General features: G+C 45.2%; 2 protein-coding genes across 2 annotated transcripts in view; both read right to left on the reverse strand.

Annotated features, from left to right (window-relative positions):
- The window catches only part of Inpp5k (inositol polyphosphate-5-phosphatase K), a 22074-nt gene extending 9610 nt beyond the window's left edge, over positions 1 to 12464 (reverse strand). Inside the window, exons 1-8 of the mRNA XM_013016311.1 lie at positions 12230 to 12464; positions 9248 to 9355; positions 8840 to 8948; positions 3449 to 3565; positions 2943 to 3118; positions 2239 to 2350; positions 1525 to 1634; positions 1382 to 1409 (exon numbers count right to left, since the gene is read on the reverse strand). Coding sequence (XP_012871765.1) covers positions 1382 to 1409; positions 1525 to 1634; positions 2239 to 2350; positions 2943 to 3118; positions 3449 to 3565; positions 8840 to 8948; positions 9248 to 9355; positions 12230 to 12285 — 816 coding nt within the window. The 5' untranslated portion in view covers positions 12286 to 12464. The remainder of the gene's footprint in view (positions 1 to 1381; positions 1410 to 1524; positions 1635 to 2238; positions 2351 to 2942; positions 3119 to 3448; positions 3566 to 8839; positions 8949 to 9247; positions 9356 to 12229) is intronic.
- Positions 12465 to 13746: 1282 nt separating this feature from the next.
- Pitpna (phosphatidylinositol transfer protein, alpha) overlaps positions 13747 to 26316 on the reverse strand; it is a 44463-nt gene continuing 31893 nt past the window's right edge. The window contains 5 exon segments of the mRNA XM_013016526.1: positions 13747 to 16358; positions 17802 to 17870; positions 24631 to 24753; positions 25502 to 25612; positions 25764 to 25841. Of these exon segments, the coding sequence (XP_012871980.1) occupies positions 17826 to 17870; positions 24631 to 24753; positions 25502 to 25612; positions 25764 to 25841 (357 nt within the window). The 3' untranslated portion in view covers positions 13747 to 16358; positions 17802 to 17825.

Here is a 26316-nt window from a genome sequence, read left to right on the forward strand (position 1 = left end):
AGTGGTGCTGTGGCTCAAGTGGTAGAGCGCTAGCCTTGAGCTGAAGAGCTGAGGGACAGCACCCAGGCCCAGAGTTCAGGCCCCACAACGGGACCCAAAAAAAAAAAAGAGTCTTATGGACTTTCCTGCCCGGGCTGGCTTTGAACTGTGATCCTCAGATCTCAGCCTCCTGAGTAGCTAGGATTACAGGTGTGAGCCACTGGTGCCTGGCTTGGCAAGCTGCATGTTAAAAGGCCCTCCGAAGCTGGGCACCAGTGACTCACCGTGATCCTTAGATCTCAGCCTCCTGAGTAGATAGGATTAAAGGCGTGAGCCACCAGCACCAGCTCTATGTTGACTCTAATTTTTAATGTCTGTGTGGACCCATCAGCCAGCTGGAACCTGCCCTCTTACCTCCTTTCCTGCTTGCTCTGTTGCCCTGGCTGCTCCCTGTCTCCAGAGTTCATTGCTTCTTTGTGTCAGCTGCCTTGGCTATGGCCCCATCCTATCTTGCTCCACATTGAAATGGTTCACTAGCTCTCGCTTTCCTTGGCCAGGGTACTTTGGCTCTGCTAATAAGCCACTTCCAGAACTAGCCTGTAGTTCTATAGTCTGTAGTTCTGGCCTACTGTGGATACCTAATCATCCCGTAACTTCCAGGGACCTGGGTTACCTTGCAGGCTCACCTCCCTGCTAAGAAAGTCCCTGTTGGAAGAAATGAAGAAAATGTTTTTTTCTAAGAGAATAGGGTCTCTGTGCTCTAAAGTGGATCAGAGGCCTGTTGGCAGTGATGCTTTTGCCCTTTCATCTAAGTGTCAAGTTTTGGTGATTAACAAGCCCCATATCAGCTTCTTGGGAAAGTATATAGTAAAATTACTACCTAAAGACACAAATGTAAAAGTAACAATTGCGATTATCACCCATAATAAGTGGGTGTCAAATACTGGGCTAACATATGTAAGGCCCCCTCTAGCCCTCAACCCCAGGGGTGTGTTCCGTTATTATCCCCATTTCATGGATGACAATACCAAGGTTTAAACACCTCGTCCAAGGGTCAGATGGCTGATAAGATTGAAAGCATTGTAAGGACTGTCTCTTTCTTGTTCCCTATGAAGTTTTCCACTGTTCTTCATCTTCTCACATAGTATCTGACCCATTCCCAGGCTGGGGTAGGATACTAATGTAAGTCATTAGCTAAGCCAAGCTTTTTGACCCATCTGGGGATAAGGTGGCCTTGGGAAGTAGAGGCAATGGTTGCCAGAAAGCTGGAGTAACTTCCCTTCAATGCAGGGCTGCCTCCCCTGTCTCTTCCAGCTCCTCCTGCCACCATCCCAACCTTGCAAGCAGCAGCTTCCCCTCTGCTTTCTCTTAGGCAATCTAGGACAGCTCTTACAGTCAGTACCTCAAGTTGGGGGCCAGAGGTGCGACTCCTGAGAAGTGATATCTAGAGCTATTCCTGCTTCCCTAACACTTCTATTTTGGGAGAGTTCCTGCTGCCACTGGAACTAGCATAATCCCACTTCCTGGGATCCATTTCCTCCTTACCTGGTATCATAGTTGTTGGACTTCTTATCAAACTTGTAGGTGGGTGGGAAGAGCAGGGGACCCTCCTGGAACTCTCGGAGCAGTGGGTCATCTCTCTTGGCAATTCTAAGCTATAGATAAAAGACACAGCTCCCATAGCCCCACAGTCCTGACCCATGAGCCCAGCATCACACTTCATTTTCTTACTGCCCCTATGGCCACCACAGTAACTAACTTCTCTCCTGGGAGAATCTTTCTGGAAATATGATCCCCACATGCACAGACAGAGCAGCTGCCTGTCACTTCCTAGTCTTTGGAACATAGGAAGCCGACTCTGAATTCTTGCTCTCTGGAGGCCATTAGTAGATTTGTGTTAGAGGGAAACCTGGGGGGGGGGGGGCAAAGGGATAGTATCTCATCCTCTAGGAGGTAAACAAGGCGTAGGATAGGAAAAGAGGACAGGGATACAAGGGGGCTGATGCATGGTATGGGGCATAAAGCCCTTTTGGGTTCCTAGAGTGCACTAGCAGCTCCTCCAGGTGACAGGTGAAGATTAGGTACTGACAGGATGGCCCTTCCGCTATCCCCCCCACATAGGAAACTCTGGTAGATCTGCTCCCTACCAAGGAGAAAAGGGCACCCATTAGGAAATATGAGCACTGCTCTCTACACTTTACATATGGACCTCTGCAGTGGATTCAGATTATTTCCAGGGACCCTCCCTTCACTTCATACCTGATCCTTCTCCCACAGCTGGCTGAAGTTCTTATTTGTTATGGATTCCCGGACAAAGTGCAAGCCAAAGTCCTCAATCCGAAAGTTCATGTCTCCAAACCACAGAATAAGGCTTCAAAAAGAAAAGGGGGCAGCCCAAGGTTTGCAATGAGGTCAGCAAAGTGGGGAGCAATAGGTGGCTCTAGTCTATCCAATCCAAGGGCTGTTGGGGAGTAGAAAGTAGAAAGTTTGAAAGTGGTACCAGCAAGAAGCTAGATGCTAGGAAAGGATCGGGCGAGGGCAAGAACATGCATGGGACCAGTAGGACTGATCTCAAGATGATATACATCATTCACGCCAAAGAGAACAGTTCAGAGGGGTATATGGCAAATGTGCAGCAGGCTCTAGCCCTTTCTTCTGTTCTCAACTGGCCAGCAGTGCATGCTAAAAACAAGCCCTCTTGGTGATCTTGGGGACCACAAGGTTCTTGACCTGGGATATTTAGAAGCACCTAGGCATTCTAGAGAGAGGGGCTAGAGGAAAGGGACCCCAGGTAGGCAAAGCTGGGTGAGCAAGCATATGGGATATATCAGGGGAGGAGTAGCGGGAAGGGCAGAAGATGGAGCACTACTGACTGGTTGGGGAGCAGAGACTGGACAGATGATGCTAGCCTGGGCTGGTACTGGGGAGAGGGCAGGGGTGGCAGCTTGCAACTCCAGGCTCACTCATGATCCAAGACGTTGGGAATAGCAGATCCCTCAAAATTCTGTGTCTCCAGGATCCGGTCAAAGTGTTCCAACCGCTGGTCATTGTTGTATAGATGGGGAGGCAGGTGACAGTTGATGATACTTACATAATAGCCATAAAGTTTCAGGCAGATGTTGACTCCTCCTTTGTTTCCCTGGTAGGACAGGTGGGCAGAAGTCTGAGAAGCTACTCTGGGTTGGACATACCCTCTTTTCCCATTTTAGGTCTGAGAGGAGACAATTTCATCTCCCCTAGAATCTCCCAGGGACAGACATCTAACACTTCTCATGGTCCCATGGTAATCTCTCCATGCACAAAACTCAATCCACATGGCCTGGGGTCTGAGGTCCCTCTGAAGGAGGAGGAGCATGCAGAACACAAGGGATGGACATAGTACCAAGATTTTACTTCCTGTTTCTTTTGCCCAGCTCCAATGCTCCCAACCCTCTCTAGCTCAAGCTTAATACAACAGCTCAGTCCTTACCCAGTACCCGTAGAGGCCAGTGGGAGTAGATTTTGTCGAGAGGATCTGGATGAACGGCAGATGTTGATACTTAGCAAAGAGCAGTAAGAGAAGCCCCTGCATGCGAACATGAGAGATCTGAAGCAAAGTAAAAGCAAAAGTTATTCATTAAACTATATATGCTAAGTGTATTCCTGCTATGCAAAGGCTAGAGAATCTATAGTCCTGAGACACACAAAATGCCCTGCCCAAGCATCTATGATATCTCAATTTGAGACTCAAGAGTTTTATTTTTTTCCTTTTTTCCTCTCAGTGGCCAAACAGTATATTCTCAGAGCTAAAGTTTCAGTGGACCTAGAAGTTGAGGAGGAGAGGAGGCCATCAGGATACCCAGCCATCAAAAGGGTACCAATTCTTCAATGCTAAGCCCTACACATGCTTGCATGCTCCTTTTACATGTTGAGATGCTTTGAATGCTCCCCAAGTAGTACAAGCCAATTTTCTCATGGACAAAGCAACAAAAATACTATACCACAGATACTTTGAAGATTATCTGACAGATGTTTTTTTTTGGCTTGAGTATTCTTAAACGAAGGGAAAGAAGACAAGAAAGGCTTCTAGGGTACTAGAAATGTTCTGAATCTTAACTTCACTGATGTCAATACCAGTATGAATTTGCAGGAAAAAAAAATCTAACAAACGGCACACTTGACTTTCTGTTCTTTTCTGTACATGCTCAGTGAAAAAAACACTAAGCCAAGTGCCAGTGGCTCATGCCTGTGATCCCTGCTATTCGAGGATCATGGTTTGATGCCAGCTGGGGCAGAAAAATTAATAATTTCATTTCAAAAGAAAAAAAAAAGCAAGCAAAAAGCCAGGTTGGAGGCAGCTGTCCATGATAAGCTCTTCAGCTCAAGGCTAGTGCTCTACCACTTGAGCCACAGAGCCATTTCCACTTTTTTCTGCTTATGTGGTGCTGAGGAATTGAACCCAGGACCTCATGTATGCAAGACAAGCACTTTACTACTGAGTCTCCTTCCCAGCCCTAATGCTTTAATTCTTTAAATTTTATTTTCTTTTTGTCAGTCATGGGGTTTAATCTCAGGACCTGGGTGTAAATATATCCCTGAGTTCTTCAGCTCAAGGGGAGCCTCTACCACTTGAGCCACAGTGCCACTTCCTGCTTCCAGATAAGCGTCTTTCAGACTTTCCTGCCAGGGTTTGCTTTGAACTGTGAATTTTTAAATTATATTTCTTCTACATGTTTATTAGAATATTAGAGTTTATCTGAAATTTAAATTTTTCTGTAAACCTTTGACTTCAAGTAATATAATAGCATTAAATATTACATTTAGAATCTATTCTGTAACACATCTATTTTGAAATTATTATGTTAATATGAAAATCTTATTCTCTGTAGAAAAATCCCATTAAAGTCCAAATGGGAAATATGCTAATTTCAGCAGCTGAGCAAACAAGACAAGTAAATAAAAGGTCCTGAGTTCAAAGCCCAGTTCTGCCACAAAATAAACATTTTAAAATTTTGAAAAAAAACCCAACCACATATACCAAAAAACTCACTATAAAACAGATTGTTTATAACCATGAAAATGGAAAAAAATGTAATAAGCCAGGTGTGGTAGTGTATTCCCAACACTCAGGAGTCTGAAGCAGGAAGATTGAGTTCAAGCCAAGCAAACTGTAGGTGCCTCATACCTGTAACCATAGCTACTCAGGAGGCTGATATCTGAGGATCACATTCATTCAAAGGCAGCTTGGACAGATAAATCCCAGAGACCCTTATCTCCAATTAACCAGCAAAAAGCCAGAAGTGGAGGTGTAACTCAAGTGGTAATTGGTAAAGTATCAACTGTAAGCTTTTAAAAAAGCTGCATGAGAGCTTCAGTCCAAGTCCCAGTATCAGATACATAGCACACATACCAGTATACACATGCACATATACAGAAGACCAGCCTGGAATACACAACAGAACCCTGTGTCCCAATAAAGCCATGGTTGGAAATCCATGAAGGCACGGGGATGACAGTATGGACAGCGGACTGCAATTTGGGGAGAATAGCATCTACCAAAGGAATTTGTAGCTTATTTAGGCTTTTCCCTAACTCTCTGGGAAAATCACTGTTTTACAGATGCAAGACTAAGACTCAGGAGTCTAAATGGCTAATAGTCAATCCTATTCTACGTTTGTCAAAATGCCTACTATCTTCGCTATAGGTAGTGGGGTGGGAATGAGCTACAACCAGTGACCCTCTCTCTTAGATTTAGGCTGTCTACACCCACTACCTGAGTAGCTATTTCCGGAGCATAAGGTACAGAGGCCAAGGAGGAAATCCCCGGGTGGGGAGCATGTACTGGGGCCTTCCAGGAATTATGAAATTTGATTCCACAGGTCAGGAGCCCTAGCACAGTAGAGGAGTCAAAGCAGGGAGAACCCGGAACTCAGGCCTGAGCAAGGGAGGCATTAGAATCTGAAGTTTGGCCTGAGGTTGCTACAAATGTGCCCTCAACCCTACCTTCTACTCCAAGTCATTTTTCCAGCCCCCCTCCGGTTGTGGGGCTTGAACTCTGGGCCTGGGTCCTGTCCCTTAGCTCTTCAGCTCAAGGCTAGTGCTCTACCATTTGTGCCACAGCACCACTTGCGCCACAGTGCCACTTCTGGTTTTCTCGTGGTTAATTTAAGAAAAGAGTCTCATAGACTTTCCTGCCAGGGCTGGCTTTGAACTGTGATCCTCAGATCTCAGCCTCTTGAGTAGCTAGGTTTACAGGCAAGAGCCACCAGTGCCCAGCCCACTCCAAGTCTTCCATCTCAGCCATTCATATGCATACATTATGCATGATTGACTCCCAGGGTCAGGACTGAGCCAGGAAAAGCGATAAAGACTCAGGAATAGATTCAAGCTAAATCCTAACCCACAAATTTTAGGCCACTGGGCTCCACTTTGCAGAGCAGCAGCTGTTATAGTATGTGTATGTGCGGGAAGGCGGCAGAGAGAATGTGCTCAGGGCAGGACAGAGTCAGACTGGGAGAAAGGGTGGGGCTGTGGGGAACAGTAGACTTGTAGGGAAGTTCCAGTTGGAAGGAGTGAAGTAGGAGGAGCTAAAGAGGGACTGGCAGGAGGTAGTAGAAGCTTTGGAGTAGCAAAAGGGGTCAACCCCAGGCGGCTCAATGTATAGTTTACAAATCCCCTCTGCAAGAACAGGCCATAAAGAAGACTCGCCTGTCCACCTCAATTTGTGGCTGGAGGAAGGAGGGGCATCCTGGTTGGGTGCCTAGCCCTCAGGCTAGCCTACCAACTTCGGAGGCCACACGGATGGAATGGGTTGTGTCCCTGCCACAAGCTGAGCTAATTTCCTTGGCTCTACTCCATCCTACCAATCCCTTGGCAGTTAGCTAAGGAGCAAGGAGGCTTGCAGTCTTGGGAAGGCAGTGGGTGGTAACAGGGAAATGGTTCTCCCCTGCTCTGTGAGGATCTAGCTCCAAGTCTGACAGAAGAGCCTCTGTTTGTAAAGAACCAAGGACTTGGGCTAGCATAGTCTCATCAGGACTAAATCTTGTCTTCCGCTTCTCAGAGCTCTTGCTCCAGCACCCTCAGGAAAAGTAGAGTAACAGATGATGATAATGATGATAATTATCACTATTGTTTGGTGGTGCCAAACAAAAATGATATATCTTTTTTTTCAATAATGATATATCTTTTGACATGCTTGGCAAGTACCCTACCACTTCAGCCATACTCCTACTGAAAGTAAAAGTACTAAGAAGTATCAGTCAAAAAAAAAGAAGTATCAGTCACCCAGAGAAGGCAACATAAAAAATAAAAAATTCTCTTGGACTTTCCTGCCTGGGCTGGCTTTGAACCGTGATCCTCAGACCTCAGGCTTCTGAGTAGCTAGGATTACAGGCGTGAGCCTCTGCACCCTGGCACGAAATATATTGTTTACCTGACTTTATGCACTATAATACCTCTGTATATCATCTTTTTTTTTTTTTGTCGGTCATGTGGCTTGAATTCTGGGCCTGCGCACTGTCCCTCAGCTCTTCAGCTTAAGGTGAGTGTTCTACCACTTGAGCCACAGTGCCACTTCCAGTTTTCTGGCCATTTATTGGAGTTAAGAGTTTCACGGACTTTCCTGCCCAGGATGGCTTTGAACCGTGATCCTCAGATCTCAGCCTCCTGAGTAGCTAGGAATACAGACGTGAGCCACCAGCACCTGGCATTGTATATCATCTTTATGAAAACAAAAACAATTTTTGGCTGGGAATATGGCTTATTGGTAGAATGCTTTCCTAGCATGCATGAAGCCTGGGTTTGATTCCTTAGTACCACATAAATAGAAAAAGCCAGAAGTGGCGCTGGAAGCCTGGGTTTGATTCCTTAGTACCACATAAACAGAAAAAGCCAGAAGTGGCGCTGAGGCTGAAGTGGTTGAGTGCTAGCCTTGAACAAAAGCAGCTCAGGGACAGTGCCAGGCCCTGAGTTTAAGCCCCAGGACTGGCAAAAAACAAAACAAACAAACAAAAAAAAACCCACAACAATTTGTTTAAAAAGTTTGAAAAGCTCTAGGTTAAGATTCCAGATAGCCTATACAATTTTCTTTTCTTCTTTTCCTTTGCTACTCCTGGGGCTTGAATTCAGGGCTTGGGAACTATCCCAAGCTTTTGTGCTAAAGGCTAGTGCTCTACAATTTTGAGCCACAGCTCCATTTCTGGCTTTTTGGTAGTTAACTGGAAATAAGAGTCTCATAGGACTTTCTTGCTGGGATGACTATGAACCTCAATCCCCTGGTCTCATCCTCCTGTGTAGCTAGGATTACAGGTGTAAGCCATCAGTGCCCAGCTTGATTTTTCTTTTTGGGACAAGGACTCACTATGTAGTTCAAGCAGACCTGGATCACTCAGTCCTCCTGAATCTGTTTCCTGAATTGTAGGATCACAGGTAGGTAATATCATACCTTGCCAGCCCATGTGATTTCTAAACCTTAGTTTTATCTTTAAAATACTCAATTTCAAGAGTTAAAATCTTAAAATAATGTACATAAAGATCTTAATTTCTAATGCTCAACACCAAGTAAGCACTTCATAAATGGTAGCAATTATTGCGCTCAGATTTCAGGCTGGGCAGTGAGTAGGCTGGAGGGTGGGGCAGGGGAAGGTACGGCTAATAAGCCCAGTTGCACCTTCTCCCAGAATTCTCCCAAGGGGACAAATATCAATGTGTGAAACTAAGCACAAGCAGGCAGGAGCCCCAGGGAGCCAGATGCAGTAATGATTAAATGTTTTAATAAACGGGAAAAAGTATGAGAGTGGTAGGAAGAACTTATCACACAAAACTTAACTGGGGGTTGAAGAAGATAAGACACACTTCTCCATCATCCATGCACTTTAGTTACCTTGATGAAATTCAGAGGAGAAAGTACGTCCATGAAGAAACTGCTCCATGGGTCTTCAAAGGCAGTGTCAGAAAGAAGGCTTATGATCCCAGAGTTCATTTCCTGCAAACTGACCATTCCAGGTCAGAGGCTCATCCCCTCGTCAGGAGGATATTACCTCTGCCACAAACATTTAGTACTGCCCACACCCAGACCCTAGGTTCTGATGGCCATGATCTGACCCTCCCATTACTTTCAACCCCTTCCCATTGCTAAACCAGGACAAGAGACACAAGCTGGCCCCAATGAGGTTGAAAGGCCTTCATCTTCAGACTCCAAAACAAGGAAGGATAGGTTACAATGGTACCTCATGGTAGACATCATCTCCAGGGATACAGGATAGGTGAATGGGATCCTGCAGATACATACCCAATAATATACATATCCAGATTCAGGTTCTGGTTGTTCAGGAGAAGTAGGTCACTCAGGTCTTTAGGGGGAGCTGCTGCAGCCACATTCCATGTCACAACATGTATACTGTAGAAGAGATGCAAAAGGAAGGCTAAGAAGAAGGCTGAAATCTTGTCTAGGTAACGGACAAAGATTTAAAACTCTTAATGGCTGCCACTGCAGTGATAGTGGGAAATATATTTCTATATCTGGTAAACCCTTGGTCTTCACTTTTGTCCCCTGAAATAGGAACCTCTACCCTCTAACCTCCTCCATGTAGGCCTACAGCTGCCCATATCTGGGGAGAACTTGGTGCAAAAGAAACCCAAAGGGTTTTAGAAGTGATGATGGATGGGCTGAATAGTCAGCAATTTGTTAGCTCTCCAGCTATCCATACCTCAGCAACCATCTATGGCAGCAACTTCCTACCACTGCTCCTTAAGCCAGGGGTTGTACCTGTCAGAGTCCTTAGAACTATAAGGATGGAAATTTTAAAAATCACATGCCATGGTTGGGAAGGTGGCTCAGTGGTAGAGCGCTTGCCTTGCATGCATGAGGCCCTAGGTTTGATTCCTCAGCACCACATAAGCAAAAAAGCTGGAAGTGGTGCTGTGGCTCAAGTGGTAGAGCACTAGCCTTGAGCTGAAGAGCTGAGAGACAGCGCCCAGGCCCAGAGTTCAGGCCCTACGACTGACAAAAAATAAAAAAATAAAAACAAAACAAAAAAAAACAAAACAAGCCAGGCACTGGTGGCTTGTCCCTGTAATCCTTGCTACTGAGGAAGCTGAGATCTAAGGTTTACAGTTCAAAGCCAGCTTAGGCAGGAATATTTGTGGGATTCTTATCTTCAACTAATCACCAAAAAGCCAGAAGTGGAGCTATGTCTCAAGTGGCAGACCGGTAGTGTTGACCAAAAAATCTCAGGGCCAGCATGCAGGCCCTGAGTTCAAACTCTAGGACTGGCAAAAACAGAACACGACAACATTCTCTCCTAACTAGCAGACTCCCTAAACACAACAAATTCTACCAAACCCTCAGGGAGCCTGAGGAAATGCTACAAACAGGTTTCTCAACATCTCTTTCAAGAGTCACCCTCACCTTTAGAATAACAATAAAAAATAAAAATTAAAAAAAAGCCTACCCTCTACTGGGAAAAGTTACCAGTTAGATAATAATATTCTCCATTATTAACTCCACACAAATTAAGAGGCCTAGACCAGCAGCTCTCAATAACACTATATCCCAACAGCCTCTCAGGGGAGATTTGAAGTCTTTTCTTTTCTAAGTAGTGAAACTCTCCATCTGGAGAGGGACATCCAAGAGGAATCCCTTGAAGATTCTTTTGTTTGTTTTTTGTTGGTCATAGGGCTTGAACTTTGGGCCAGGACCCTGTACTTCAGCTCTTCAGCTCAAGGTGAGCATTCTACCACTAGAGCTTCAGAACCACTCCAGTTTGCTGGTGGTTAATTGGAGATAAGAGTCTTATGAACTTTCCTGCCTGTGCTGGCTTTGAACCATGATCCTCAGATCTCAGCCTCCTGAGTAGCTGAGGGACAGCTGAGCCATTGACATCTGGCTGAAGATTCTTTAAATGAGTAGTTACAGCAACACTCCAAGGAAGCCCAAATGGTGCTGACAATGTAGCAGAAGCTCCAGGCCCCACAGACACACAAGATAGCCACCAAACCAATGAGTTCCACAAAAACTGAGAGAAGGTATGGAAGCACCTGCAAGCAGCTAAACATCCAGTATGTGTGAGGATTAAAGAGGAGTGGAAGATTGATGTAAAACATCTCTTCTTGGGCTGGGAATGTGGCTTAGTGGTAGTGTGCTTGCCTAGCATGCATGAAGCCCTGGGTTCCATTTCTCAGTACCACATAACCAGAAAAGGCTGGAAGTGGCACTGTGGCTCAACTGGTAGAGTGCTAGCCTTGAGCAAAAGAAGCTCAGGGACAGTACCCAGACCCTAAGTTCAAGCCCCAGGACTGGTAAAACAAAAAACAAAAGACAAGCAAAAACCAGGAACCGAAGGGAAGACTTAAGTGCTAGAGCAGCTGCCTAACAATGGGTTTGACAAATGGATTAAAGTACCAATATCGTCCAACAAATAAATAAATAAATAAATCTCTTCGCCACGAATTGAAGAAATTCCTGGTCAGCTTAAAACAACATCCTGTCCCTCTCTATGAGCATGAACATAAAATAATAATTAAAAAAAACCCTTCTCAAGAACCCGGTGAGATTCATTTGTTTACGATCTCCCCCTGCTGTCCAACTGAGAATTAAGGCTCCCTGTTTTCCCAGGCACTAGCTTTAAGAAGTTGGGGTTTCTTGTCCCCACTCTGTCAGATTCGACTATTAGCATCAAATCCTCACAGTCACTCGCTCTAATTGGACGGAAAATGGAAATCGGATTTTTTTTTGGGGGGGGGAGTGTCTTTACTCTTAGGTTCAGTTATGAGCAGCAAATCCAGGCATTGTGACTTAACGCTACGGTGGTGATTAGCACTGTTGCTTGTGAAAGAGCAGGCATGAGACCAGGCTTCACTTCACTAAAGGATCTTATCTTAATCTGATTTCGGATATCCGGAGGTCTTTTCTGGATCAGACAGATTCCAAGGGGGGGGTGTGTGCTGATGAAACGTAGCGACAACATTTCTATTCTAGACCCCAGGGACGAATACCTTCTGCCCTGAATAGTCTACAACAGTTGCCTCCTCAGAAACCATGGGGACACCTGCCTGGGGCGCCCCGACGGTAATGAGGTCGGCGGCCTGGTAAATGTAGAGTCGCCGCGAGGCTCAAGCCCAGTATACATTCCTGGATTCTGGTCTAGGGACACTTGCGAAGGCCTCGGAACCAGGTCGGCCACACCAGTGGCCTCCGCCCTCCCAGCGCTGCTCGGCCCCAGGCCTGCAGCCCGGCAGGTGCGGACCAGCCGGCTCGCAGGCGTGGCCTCACCTGAGCTTAGTGCGTTTGGGTCCGCTCGGCTTCCGCTGGTTGACAGCCGCCATCATCCCCACCCCGTGGCCCCGCCGCGGGCTCTGGTCTCCCCGCTCCAGCCGGTGGAGGCCAGAGCAGCCTCTCCAGCGCAGGTCTCGTTCGCCCCTCTCGCCGGCTTGTTTTTCTTCCGGATTCTGACCGCCCGCCTCGGCTTCCGTAAGAGGCGGGCTTTCTACGTAGACGGCTCCGGCTGGTGAAGCTCCGGAGGAGAGGCGGGACTCTCCAACGAGCGCGAAACCGCCAGCCGTTGAGCCGGAGGGCTCCCGGACACGGGAAGAGGAGGCGGGTCTTGCGACCGCTGTCCCCGCCCGCGTGGGGGGAGCCGACGCCTGAACCTGCCCGCCTCGAGTAAGGAAGGCGCGCGAGGGGGCGGAGCCGCTACACGCCTTCCGGGGGAAGTCGCCTTGACGCCCCGCCCCGCCCCACCCTTTCCAGTCTTCAGTCGGGAGTGCAGACTTGGGCGCTGCTTTCCCGCGGGCCTACTCCGGCCCGCCCAGATCGAGGGAGCAGATTGGGGTAGGGACACCCAGCGTAGGCACGGGCCTGACGGTGGCACCTCCCCCTCGCAGGTAACTTCCTCAGTTCCCAAGGCACCCTCACGTTAGTCACGGAGCTCCTGCATTCTCAGTTCTCTTTTGGATGGCTTTTGCTGTTCGAACTTGGTTTACGTATTACACATGGGACGTTCTGGGGTCCCAGGACTCTTGGAAAACTAGGCATGGATGAATGAAAAATAAGTTACTGTTTCTGTTTGGTATAAATTCACGACTACACGTAAAATGAACGTGATTTTTACTTTGCCGAAGATTCACTATGACCTCCTTCAATCTTTCCTTAAGTCTTTTGTTGTTGGTAGAAGAGATAATGCATGAGATTCCTTTGACAGCTATGACCTTCCCCAGAAAAACGAACACAAACTTTACAAACAAGCCTTAAGAGGTTGACAAAATGGAATCCAATTAAGAATTTCTAATTTAGCTTGGCATTGTAGAGTGCTTCTATATTCCCACCTAGTAGGAAGCTGAAGCAGGTGACTGCCTGAAGCACAGGGGTCAAGGGCTTCAGGTCAGCCCTGGCAACAGAGACCCTGTCCCTAAGGGGAATAAAAACTGCTTGTCACCATCAAAAAAAGAAACAAACAAACAAACACCTAAACTAACGAAGGAAGCAAAAAAACTTCTATGTTAAACATCTTGGTAGTGTGGACAAAAAGGGATGTTTGAAGACAAAGCGAGATAGGCAAAAATGAAATATTGCCAGTAGAAAGTGGCTGTATTACATTTAGATATGCAATGTTGCATAAGTAAATCAACAAAGGGAATGGTTTGAAATTTTACCTACAGAAATTCCCAGAGACACTACTGTACCTTTTCCCAATTGTGGTTTGGCGAAATCGGGGACATCAGTAGGAATTTGAGGATATCTAAATTATAAAGTGGACCTAAGAACATCACCAATAAGCTGGACTCCAGGAATCTCTGTCTAGGATTTTATTAGACTGCTTTTTCCCCCAATATACCTGTATTGGAAGATTGAGACAAAAAGGCACAAACTCACATTAAATAAACAAGGTAATCTAATCAGTTCTACAAAGTGTAGTTTGTAAAAGAAGTAGCACTAGGAACCAACCAAAAATAAGTCAGGGAGTCCCAGTAGGGACTGTAAAAGGAAAACTTGGAAAGATAGATATGTGCCCACAATACTGACCCTGTCCCCGGTCTCTCTCCGTGAGAATGCCAGAGCCCAGCGGCCTTCTTGTGAAGCACTGCTGCTTTGAGTTGGAATTAAGACCCTGGAAATCTAATGGAAGCAGCTGGTCTGAAGGGGCATGGCACACCCTCAGGTATTATCCCTGGAGCTGAGCCTTTGATCATAAGTCCCTCTGAGTGCTCATCAGTTGGGGGTGGGTGAAGAGGGGAGAAGGTACTTAAAAGAAGCCAACATTTTTGTCCAGCAGCAACATCATCCATGGAGATAGAATAGAGCAGAGATGTCCTTCCTTTATGTTTACGTGGCCAGGAGCTCCAGATCCAGGCTGATCTCAGTAAGTCTAGTTCAGTTCACTTGGATGCTTTCAAATGTGGGCAATAGGTAGAGGCAGGAAGAGCGAGAGAAAAAGGCAGATACAAAGCAAGCCCCCATGATAGTCAATATGTATGGATATAGTGATATGTATGGGTTTCAAAGAATAGCTAACGGAAGGAGATGAACATTGGTGGCCCTCATACCACATTAAACAACTGTCTGCCTAGAGTATCAATTTCTTCCAACATACCTCATTTCTGGAATTTATCTAGTTGATGAATGAAGAAGTAAAATCTTTAAGCACAAATATAATTAATAGGTAATACAGAGCTTGTAGGAAAATATTTACATATTTCTCCAGTAGGAATGCCTCTTCTCCAACTTTCCCAGTCCAGTATTTATGCTATCAGCAGGTGAAATGCCCCAAGTCCAGTGTAGACCCTACAAGGTGAGGAGCCTAATACAAAGGAAGGTGTCTGTAATGGACATCTCCTGGTCCCAAAGGGACCTCAATGAAGGTCAGAGCTAACGATTCTGAGGGGCTTAAATCTGTCCACCCTTGCCCTAGGGAGCCATCCAATCAGGATGTCTCCGGTGCAGTTCTCTGAGACACTCCCTTATTGCACTTAGAAACGAATAAGGCAAACAAACTGACAAAAAAAAAACCACAAAACAACCAAAACAAGGATAAATTAACCGATCCTAGTTGTTATTCTTCCAACAGAGATTTGGTCCCTCTTATTAGCAGAGGTACCTGGCTAGCATGGGCTTGAATCACTGAACACTCAAGCCAACTTATTTCATAAGGTTTGGGAAATATTAGTGACACTACAGCTATCTAAGATTCTTCGGCATACTCAGGTTCTGCCAAGTTTTGTAGGAACTAGGGAGCACTCAACAGTTTCTACTCCCCTGGAGATTGGACTTCTTCACAGCCTACATTGGTACAGTATACTCTACTATACTACCATCACTACTTGCTTTTGATTGTCCAGGATAGAACTCAGCATGGGGGCAGGATGAACTGAGTTCTTGATCTGCAAATTCTTTTCCGGTGATTGGAGACAAGAGGGTACATGTTCTACAGGGGAAAAAAACGCTTTTTGCATGCTCAGTTTGTGCAGCATGAAAAGATCCAGACTCTTGCATCCTAACCAGCCTCATAGACAGAGGACAGGAATCTAAGAAAGTACAGGAAAAAAAGAAGATTATTGCTGAGTGGCAGCACCGGCCCAAAAGGGAAGAGGAGCATGAACATACAAGTTCCTCTGGGGTCAAACAGATTGCTATCTATAGGGCATACTTGATTCTAAGGGCCACATTGGACAGTTCCCTCCAGGTAAAAGAGGTGACTAAAGTGTCTTTTAGGTTCTATGGACAGATTCAGAGAGTGAACAGCAGGAGAGCAGAGAAGCCACAGTTGTTTCTAAGAATAGTGACCAGAGATGCAATGACTGGTGCAGGAGTTAATTAATCAATTTGCTAAATTTCCTTAAGCAGCAACTGGCTGGGCCGTGGATAGCTTCTTGGTACTTCAGAGCAGAGATCAGAGTTAAGAAGCCACATTCCTATTGTGTGGAACTAGGAGAAGAACAACTGTATTTTTAACCCATTCTCTCTCCCCAAGTGAGCACTCAAAATTGCAAAGGTCTGCCCAGGAAGCAAAATACCTCAATTTATCCCAAGGTTGAAAACAAGTGAACTTAAATCACCACATCACAAAAAGGCAGCTATTTTGAAAGACTAAAAATGTCACTTGGAAATAAAGGTTGGGGGCACACACAGAAATGGGTCAGAATACAATGGAGAGAGAGGGAGGAGCTGTTAATACAGCAACCTACCCGCCACGTTTCTCAGAGGAGCAGGCTCCCGAGCACACAGGCTTTGTAATACCAGACGGTCTATTTGTTCACAATATTAAAGGGCATCTAGAATTAGCTACAGTAAGGGATGGATCGGAAGTTGCCTGAAGAATGGGCACAGAAAGGCTGCGTCCGAAGATGGCCTGTCACTCAGGAGGGTGGAGCTGCTGGGCCTTCCTGTTGACCACTGTCTTGCAAAACTAGAAGAAAAATACAATTATTAAGGAAACAACAAGGGAAAACAGAAGCACACTGTAAATCATCTTAAGGAATTTCAACAGGAGGAAGGACGCCAGTTACAGGGAGAAGCTTCAGGAGACAGCTCCTGAAATGACTGGGAAAGTAGCATCCATTTAATCCTACCCTTCTATCTCCTAGAAGTTGCTGTAAGAACATAGCTCAGGGCTGGGAAGGTGATTCAGTGGTAGAGTGCTTGCCTCCCATGCATGAGGCTCTGGGTTCAGTTCCTCAGCACCACATAAACAGAAAAAGCTGGAAGTGGTGCTGTAGTTCAAGTGGTAGAGCTGAGGGGACAGGGCTCAAACTAGAGTTCAAGTTCTACCACCGACCAAAAAAAAAAGAACATAGCCCAGCCAGAGAGCACAGAAATATGCATCACTGCTAGTGACCATTAGCCTTTTGGTGCTAAAGGTCACAAAAGGTTTTTTTTGTTTTTTGATTTGGCTTGGTTTTTGCCAGTAGTAGGACTGAACTCAGGGCCTTGTGTTTTTGCTTTCTTGCTCACAGCTGGTGCTCTATCATTCAAGCCATGCTTCTAGTCTGACTTTTTGCTTGTTAATTGGAGATGGAGCTTTATAGACTTTTCTGCCAGGACTGGCTTTGAACTGTGTTGCTCTCTATCTCAAGCTCCTGAACAGCTAGAATTACAAGTATGAGTCACTTGTGAATGGCTGAGTTTTTCATTGGATCAAATAGTTTTCTCTCAGTGCTTAGCTGATAGTAGAGCCAGGTTTTTCACTCCATGACCAAGACCACTCAGTGCTAGAATGAGTCTCAAGGTGTGCAGGCAACAGGTAATCAGCATTGGGAACTAATAAACAGAAAGGCATTGGGGAAAAATGCCAATGTGAAACAAAGAATACCATGTCCTACCTAGCCCTATGACCTGGGCAGAAAACACTCTCCCATTATCTGAAAGATGCTGCCTCTGTTGAGGAAAGTTACTTTGTATGGCATCAGAGGAGGAAGGAAATGAAGTGCTTGACCTAACAATGAATGCTAAGAAAAGCTAGCCAGCTTTCCCAGGGAAGGGCAGGGAATGCCAGCATTTGGGAGGTAGGGGCTGCCCCCCGCATGACAACTTCAACTTGAGATGGTCCAAGTTGCAAAAAGGGAAGAGTGATTAGTAGCACATGAACTTGTTTCTACCACACTCCACCCTCTCTTCTTACCACCCTGACTGTGTCTACCTTAACATGCCCCTAGAATGTCCTAATAGCCATATTCCCTGTCCATTGGAAACCCAAGAGCTCACTGTTTAGCATGGCAGTCATCATTATTAGAGTGAAGGATGAGGAATGAAGTAGGTTTTCTGATTCCATAGTGAACTGCTGAGGCCTTGAGGAGCCAAGCTGACTTTAGCTTCTATGACATGCATAGAAAGAAAGAAATTCAGTACATACAGTGCAGAAGGGGGAGGAGTGAGTTTAGTCATCTGCTGTCATTCCTTTCACTGGGTCCTTTTGTCTCATCTGAAACAGAAAAGGCAGAAAAAATTGAAAGCTCTTGCTGCTGATTGAACTCCACTGTAAACATATATACCTTCTCAATCGTGCTAATAGATAGAGTGGAGCATTTTTTGTAGAAAAAACAAACCAGTGGAAAGATAGAAGTCTACATAGCCCAAGCCATCCTGTTTCTAACTCTGTAACTGGTCCCACCATCCATGACAATTTAATAATTTACTAGTGCAAAGCCAGGTTTTATTTTTTCACTGTTTTTAATAATATGGAACTTCTTATCAGAGAATGTGACAGTTTCCTCCACTGATAGAGATGAGGTTGTTTCCAGAGGGTGCCAATGAAATAACTCTGATTTATTCTTATAATGAGATGACCTAAGAATGGTTATTTCCTGTTTCCTGGGTCTATATGACATGAGTGAGTTCTGATGTTTGTGAGACCCTCAGGTCCAGTGAATGTATACTTTACATAGAATTGAAGGACATGAAAAAGAAATGCCAAACCTTCCCTTCCCTCTCTATTTCCTTTCTTTCTTCCTTTCTTTTTTTTGGTTGGTCATGGGGCTTGAACTCTGGGCCTGGGCGCTGTCCCTGAGCTCTTCAGTTCAAGGCAAGTGCTCTACCACTAGAGCCACAGTACCACTTCTGGTTTTCTGGTGATTAATTTGAGATAAAGAGTCTCATGGACTTTCCTGCACAGGATGGCTTTGAACCATGATCCTTAGATCTCAGCCTCCTGAGTAGTTCCCTTCTTTTTTTTGATGGTACTGGGGTTGGGACTCAAGAATCTCTGCTTGCTTTTTTTTTTTCATCATGGGGCTTGAACTTCCAGCTTAGATGCTGTCCCTCAACTTTTTTTACTCAAAACTAGTACTCTACAACTTGGAGTCATAGTGCAACTTCTGGTTTTCTGGTAGTTAATTGGAGATAAATCTCACAGACTTTCTTGCACAACTTTGATATTCAGATCTCAGCCTCTGATATTTTCTTTTTAGAGAAGAGAACTAATCTCTCTCTTTCCCTCCCTCCTCTTTCCTCCCATCCCCCACCTTCTCTCTCTCCCACTGTTCCTGAGCTGCTTTTGCTCAAGGCTAGTGCTCTGCCTCATGAGCCACAGTACTACTTCCAGCCTTTTCTGTTTATGTGGTATTGAGGAATCGAACCCAGGGCTTCATGCATGCTAGGAAATCACTCTATCACTAAGCTACATTCCCAGCCCTGAGCTCTTTTGTTCTTACTGTTCAAAGATAGCACTCTACCACTTGAGCAACAGCTCCACTTTTGGCTTTTTGATGGTTAATTGGAAGATAAAAATCTCATGGACTTCCCTAAGTGGGCTGACTTTGAACCATGATACTCAGATCTCAGGTTCTTGAGTAACTAGGATTACAGTAATGAGCCATGGATACAATATGAACAACAGAACAAATCTCAATTATCTGTTTTTAAAATCTGAGTCTCACCCAAGAACAGAGTTTATCCCTGAAAATGACTAGATATAGAGCAGTAAAACAAGAAATGAGTTTGTTAAAAACGGATTTAAAAATCTACCTGCACTAGACTATTGTGCATTAGGTTGAAGAATATGTCATAAGCCAGGTGCTGGTGGCTCATGCCTATAATCCTAGTTAATCAGGAGGCTGAGATCTGAGGACTGTAGTTTGAAGCCAGCCCAGGCAAGAAATTCTGGGAGACTCTTACTTCCAACTAACCACCAGAAAACCAGAAGTGGCCCTGTAGTTCAAAGTGGTAGAGTGCTAGTCTTGAGCAAAAGACCTCAAGGGAAGCTTCCAGGCCCTGAGTTTAAGCCCCAAGTCCCATACAAAACAAACAAAAAAGAGTAAGTCATAATTCCTATTGCAAACTAATACCCTAATACCATGAGATTAAAGGTGGGAAAAAAGATTAATAAACAAGCAAACTAATAAAGACAAGAACAGAGGTGACATTAGCAGAGAAATGGTAACATTCTGGAGGATGGGAACAGGAGGGATGAGCACTAATTCTCAAGAGGACAGGGAGCCAAGAAGGAGCAAACTTGTCTCTGTTGGTAGTTCTCCAAAGGTTCAGGAATTGGAAACACCAGGCACCTCTACAGGAGGGAGTGTTCAGCAGTGTTGACACAGGTGATTTCTGCCAAGTCCGAATAGACAATAGTTGGGCCCTGGTATTCCATCTCCCTGCTCTGAAGTCAGAAGGTTCACTTTGCAGAGGTACTAAAGGAAACAGGGACTTAGGATCCTGGGCTCAGCTAGAGTCAGAGTGGGCATGGTACAGCATATGTACGGATTAAGTTAGATCCAATCACTGGTATGAACCTGTCAGACCCTTCCTCAATTTCTCAGGATGTTAGCTGCCGGATTACCCCCAATGCAAGAGGTTGGGGAGGCAAAATAAGCAGCCCCACAAAAGACTGAGGTTCCCCATTGTCACTACCTGAGTATCTTACAATGAAACCATCTATTAATTAAATGGGTGCCCCTAAAATGAGACAGAATCCAACAAGAACTGAACATAAGAACTCAGAGGAAATTGATATCCCTTTGTACGAATATTTAAAGATTGAAAAAAAAAAACTCAGAGGAAACTGTATTCGGAGAAGCTAAAAAAAAAAAAAAAAAACAAAAAACCCCAAACAAACAAAGGAACAGCAACTCTCAATCTGTAGTCTTTTTTTTTTTGTAGGTCGTGGGGCTTGAACTCTGGGCCTAGGTACTGTCCCTCAGTTTTGCAGTTCAAGGCTAGCATTCTACCACTTGAGCCACAGCACCACTTCCAGCTTTTTCTAATTATGTGGTACTGAGGCAAGCACTCTACCACTGAGCCATCTTCCCAGCCCAACCAGTAGCCTTAATAAACAGGTGGCTAACATCTGTAATCCTAGCTACTCAGGAGGCTGAGATCTGAAGATCGTGCTTTGAAGCCAGACTGGGCTTACTGGAGTCCATGAGACTTTTTTTCTCCAATAAACTACTCAAAAAAGCTGGAAATGACGTTGTGGCTCAAGTGGTAGAGCACTTACCTTGAGCAAAACAAGCTCAGAGACAGTGCTCAGGCCCAGAGTTCAAGACCAGCAAAAAAAAAAAAAAGACAACACATTTAAGAAAAAAGAAAAGACATTAAAAGAACACAGAAGACTCTGAGGCTCATATCTCCAACTAAGCACCAAAAAGTCAGAAGTAGAGCTGTGGATCAAGTGGTAGAGAGCTAGCCTTGGGCAAAAAGCTCAGGAATAGCAGTGCACTGGTGGCTCACACCTGTAATCCTACAGGTGTGTGTGTTTCTGGGAACTGAAAGTACCCTAACATCAAACTGTATCTTCAGCCCAAAATATATAAATGTATTTGTGTGTGCTGGTACTATGCTTTGAACTCAGAGCCTCATGCTTAGCTTTTTCACTAAAGATTGGCATTTTACCATTTGAGCCATTGTGTGTGTGTGAGAGAGAGAGAGAGAGAGAACATTACAGCTTGAACTTGGTGTCTAGATATGGTCTCTTAGTTTTTTGGCTCATGGTTAGTATTCTACAACTTGAGCTATTGCTCTACTTTTCTGGCTTTTTTGTTAATTAGAAAGAGTCTCATGTCTGGGGTGGCTTGAACTGTAATCCTCAGATCTCAGCCTCCTGAATTGCCAGAATTACAGACATGAATCACGAGGGCCTGGCTACTACAAGTTAGTTAGTTTCTAATTCCAAAAAGTCGCCTACATTAGCAGTTGTCCTGGAGGATAGTAATTAAAGCTTTTGGCACAATCATCCATGAAATGCAAAAGCATTAAAAAACAACAGCTCCCAACTCTGATGACTCTCATCTTTGGGATCTTAGGGAGGCAGATTCAGTAGATCATCTGGAGAGTTCTTGCAGCTTCAAGAATTTGAGCATTGGGGCTGGGAAGGTAGCTCAGTGGTAGAGCACTTGCCTTGCATGCTTGAGGCCCTGGGTTTGATTCCTCAGCACCACATAAAAAAAAAAGCCGGAAGTGGCGCTGTGGCTCAAGTGGTAGAGTGCTAGCCTTGAGCTGAGGGACAGCGCCCAGGACCAGAGTTCAGGCCCCACGACCGGACCCAAAAAAAAAAAAAAAAAGAATTTGAGCATTGCTTTTTTTGGAGGTTCATACTAATAGCGCCAAGAATTTTTTTTTTTTTTTAGTCGTTCATGGGGCTTGAACTCTGGGCCTGGGCGCTGTCCCTCAGCTCTTCGGCTCAAGGCTAGCACTCTACCACTTGAGCTACAGCGCCACTACTGGTTTTCTGGTGGTTTATTGGAGATAAGAGTCACACAGTCTTTCCTGCCTGGAACAGCCAGCCTCAGATCTCAACCTCGAGTAGCTAGGATTACAGGCGTGAGCCACCAGCGCCCGACTTAGCTCCAAGACTTTTAACTCTATCCAGACAGCATAAGACAGCAAATAGTGTACTTAATTCTGGCTTTTTCAGGCAATGGCTGCAGCTCTTCACCAAATCCCAAGCAAAGTCTTTGTATTGCTCTATTTGTTAACTTTATTTTGTAAGGCCTAGAGTGACCAAAGATTCAAGCTCTTATACAGAGAGAACCGCCAGAGTCCTGAACATGCAGGTCTACCACTTCCTGCGGATGCTTAGCATAAGAATCATGGATGGTTTCCAAAATCCTGCCACTTCACTGCCAAAAGTAGCTGAATGAATAACCAAAACATCCGCCTTCAGCAGGAACTAACTCGGCATACCACTTACCAGTGAGTCAGCCCAGGAAGAGTGTCATCTTGAATGGCAAAGACAATTCACAATAGGACTCCAGAGCAAAGAAAGCTTCTGGGCCCAGGTTCCACCCTAGACCAGCACTGTGAAGCACAGAGCATGTGTGTCACCTGGGCACCAGTGGCACCCATGTCTGGGCCTCACCTGAGGCCCTGAAGGAGAATTGGGTGAGTCTATTACAAAACAAGGCCTTTGCTGGACACCTAGGACCCAAGCCAACCTCCACTTGGGACGAAGAGGGAAAAACAGATGGTGTTTCTTAAGATAGAGAACTTCCCCTCTTATTTTTAGCACAAAAAGGTTAGAGGGTCCCAAATGGGGAGAGGAGTAAGACAAGTGGTTAAAAAGCAGTGACCTTGGACCAGACAATGCTGAGCTACTATCAGGCCCTGGTATAGCAGCACTGAGTTCTTAGTCACACGTTTCTCAGCTAAGGGTGCCTCCTCACAGATGCTGTGATGAGTAGCTGAAACACTGTGTGTAAAAGCCCCAAGAATGAGGGTGAACAAAAGTAGTCATGGTATTCAGTATACACCATGTGGAAAATGAACTATGTGACCTGTGGGCAGGGACAGGAGAGGAAAACAGGAAAAGTGAAGGAAGGGGTGTCCAAAAAAGGGAATGTACTCATTACCTGACTTATGAAGTGGTGTCCCCCTGTATAATCCTTTTTAAAAATAAAATTACATTCTTTTTTCTTGCCAGTCCTGCGGCTTTAACTCAGGGCCTAGGCACTGTCCCTGAGTTTCTTTGTGCTCAAAGCTAGCTCTTTACCACTTGAACCACAGCACCACTTCTGGCATTTTCTGAGTAATTTATTGGAGATAAGAGACTCCTGGAAGCAGGGCGTTCATTCATGCCTGTAATCCTAGCTAATCAAGAGGTTGAGATCTGAGGATCTGGGTTCAAAGCCAGCCCGGGCAGGAAAACCTGAGACTCTTATCTCCAATAAACCACTCAGAAAATCAGAAGTGGCTCAGTGGCTCAAGTGGTAGAGTGCTAGCCTTGAACTGTAGGTATGGGATAGCACCTAAGCCCAGAGTTCAAGCCCCATGACTGACAAAAAAGATTCTCGGGCTGAGAAGGTAGCTCAGCGGTAGAGTGCATGCCTTGCAAGCATGAGGCCCTGGGTTCGATTCCTCAGCCCCACATAAACAGAAAGAGCCGGAAGTGGTGCTGTGGCTCCAGTGGTAGAGGGTTAGCCTTGAGCTGAAGAGGTGAGGGACAACGCCCAGGCCCAGAGTTCAGGCCCCATGACCGGCAAAAAAAAAAAAAAAGATTCTCATGGACTTTCCTGTACAGGCTGGCTCCAAACTGAGTTCCTCAAATCTTAGCCCCCTGAGTAGCTAGGATTATAGACATGAGTCACTGGTACCCGAATTTTTTTTTTAAATGCCCCTAGAATAGTGCCTTGCAGACAGGGAGTGCCTGATGGTTATCCACTACCATTTCCTCTGAGTGGGCCTCTGGGGGAAGCCTTCTTTAAGTGAGCATGAGTGCTGGGTCTTCAAGCTCCAATGGAGCACACAACTCTCCTTCTGGGATCCACGCCAAGTCCAAGGAAACAAAGGCAAAAAGCCCAAAACCTGTAAACTCTAAAAATAACTAAAAATCACAGAGAGTGCATTAGCTTCTGCATGTGCTATGGCTATCCTCTGTGGGTAATGTTTATGGTATCTGGATCAGTGCAGCCTGTCTCCTCCCAGGTCACCTCCAACTCCACAGCCCAGTACAATCTCCCACCTGGCTCTGAAGAATCACTGCAGTAGCTTTATTACTCACTTGGCATTCAGCACAAACTACCGTATTTGTCCCTGTGGATATGATGAGACCTCAGCTAAACTGCAAATTCAAGAGCACAGACTGTTCTCTTCCTTATATTACCCATACAGCTTGGCACTTCACTCACAGTACAACCTGACATGTTTCTAGAACAGGTGATGTCCTCAGCGATGTGTCCTGACATGAGTCTCCTTAATGTGCATATATGCATGTAACCAAGAGCCACAGAATGCCCTGTGATTCCACTCACTTCGTCCAGCTGCCTCTTCGTCTCTTCTTCCATCCTTCGAATGTCATCCATCGTCAGGTCAACCCACTTATCAAGCCAACAGAACAGCTGCCTGTGGAAGTTTGTAAACAGACGTTTCTCTTGCTATAAAAAGAAGGGAACCAAGTTAGAACACAGAAAGTAAAGGCCATCACTACAGCCCTTGTCCTCATGATCTCTAATATGCATACCACTGGAGATATGGACAGGAGTAATGTCTGGCTGACTTATCAGGACTAGCCACGGTCAGTGACCTCTGCCTTTATTTGTCTAACAGGTGAGGCTTCAAGTAGGAGCAAGCCCCCAAGAAAGGGTAGGTGCCTATTTCAAATTTAGGCTCTTTGCCCATTATGTTACTAAGACAGGCAGCTTGTGAGCTTCTAGCTAAGCCAAGGCCTCGAAACAACTGCCAGATTTTTCTCTTGTCTCTGATGCCAACTTGTAATTGGCCAGCAGCTATGAAATGTGGCCCAAGAGTATATCCTTAACACATCAAAGAATTTAAAGGCTATAAAACTTAGATATGCCTACTTGGGTAATTCAGGAGATTTGGGTTCAAAGTGCCTCCTGCCTTTTGGCTTAAAAAAAAGGAAACAGTTTTATTTGTAATTCAATCACAGCAAGTCTATTCCAGTTTCCTTCTTTTGACTGGGTTTCCTTCCCAGTCATGTGTGATACTCCTGGATGGACAGCTAAAACTGTTTCATGCAAGGGAAAATGAGGGTCTGGAAAGCCACTTGTAATATTGTTAGGCTAGGAATTCTAGATACAGGTCATATATTTGTATGACCTCTTGTTGATGCAAACACCCATCACCCCCACCTCCACCCTGAAGAAAGGCCTGTTCATTTACCTTATGTATAAAGTTTTCCACTTTGTTCTGCAGGCCCCACCACTTGAACTTGACAGTAACCAGTTTGTATGCGCACATATATGGGCAGTCTTTCTGATTTACAAGTTCTTGCTGCATTGGAAACATACCCAGAGGCAGGTTGGTAACTAAGAGGAAAAAACTCGGGTTGTCCCTTAGCCTAGCCCCAGCCATTCCTTCCTTCTAAGGCAGAGGCCCACCCACATGGTGCCCAACCCTCTGATGGTAAGTGTGTGAACTGTACCTTCCAATTTGGGCCCAAGGGTCCTCGCCCTGTTTTCATAGATTTGAATTTTGCTGGGTCTTCTTCTGCCTTGTAATCCTGAGAGTTTGGGAAGGGGGTTAGAGGAGAGAGGGGAAAGGAAAGGAAGAGGACAAAGGAGAGAGAAAAGATTTTCGTTAAGAGTACACTTCATACCTTTTCTTCATGCTGCTGGCACACTGCAAATATGGACAAATGTTATAAACAAGATAAAGAACTGTTTATATTCGCCTCAAAGAAGAGTTCTATGTGAGTTTCTCTGCAAGGGTTTGTTTTTAGTTTTACAAGTATGAAACTGTCACAATACTGTCTGAGCAAGCACATATTTCCAATGTTTTTAAGACAGATTGTTAATCTGGGTGAGAATCTAAATTGTCATGGAAGACTTTTTTTTTTTGTCGACCATGGGGCTTGAACTCAGGCCTGAGTGCTGTTCCTCAGCTCTTCAGCTCAAGGCAAGCACTCTACCACTTGAGCAACAGTGCCACTTCTGGTTTTCTGGCAGTTTATTGGAGGTAAGAATCTCAGGAACTTT

This window comes from Dipodomys ordii, unplaced genomic scaffold, assembly GCF_000151885.1.
Source record: "Dipodomys ordii isolate 6190 unplaced genomic scaffold, Dord_2.0 Scaffold31, whole genome shotgun sequence".
Classification (NCBI taxonomy): domain Eukaryota; kingdom Metazoa; phylum Chordata; class Mammalia; order Rodentia; family Heteromyidae; genus Dipodomys; species Dipodomys ordii.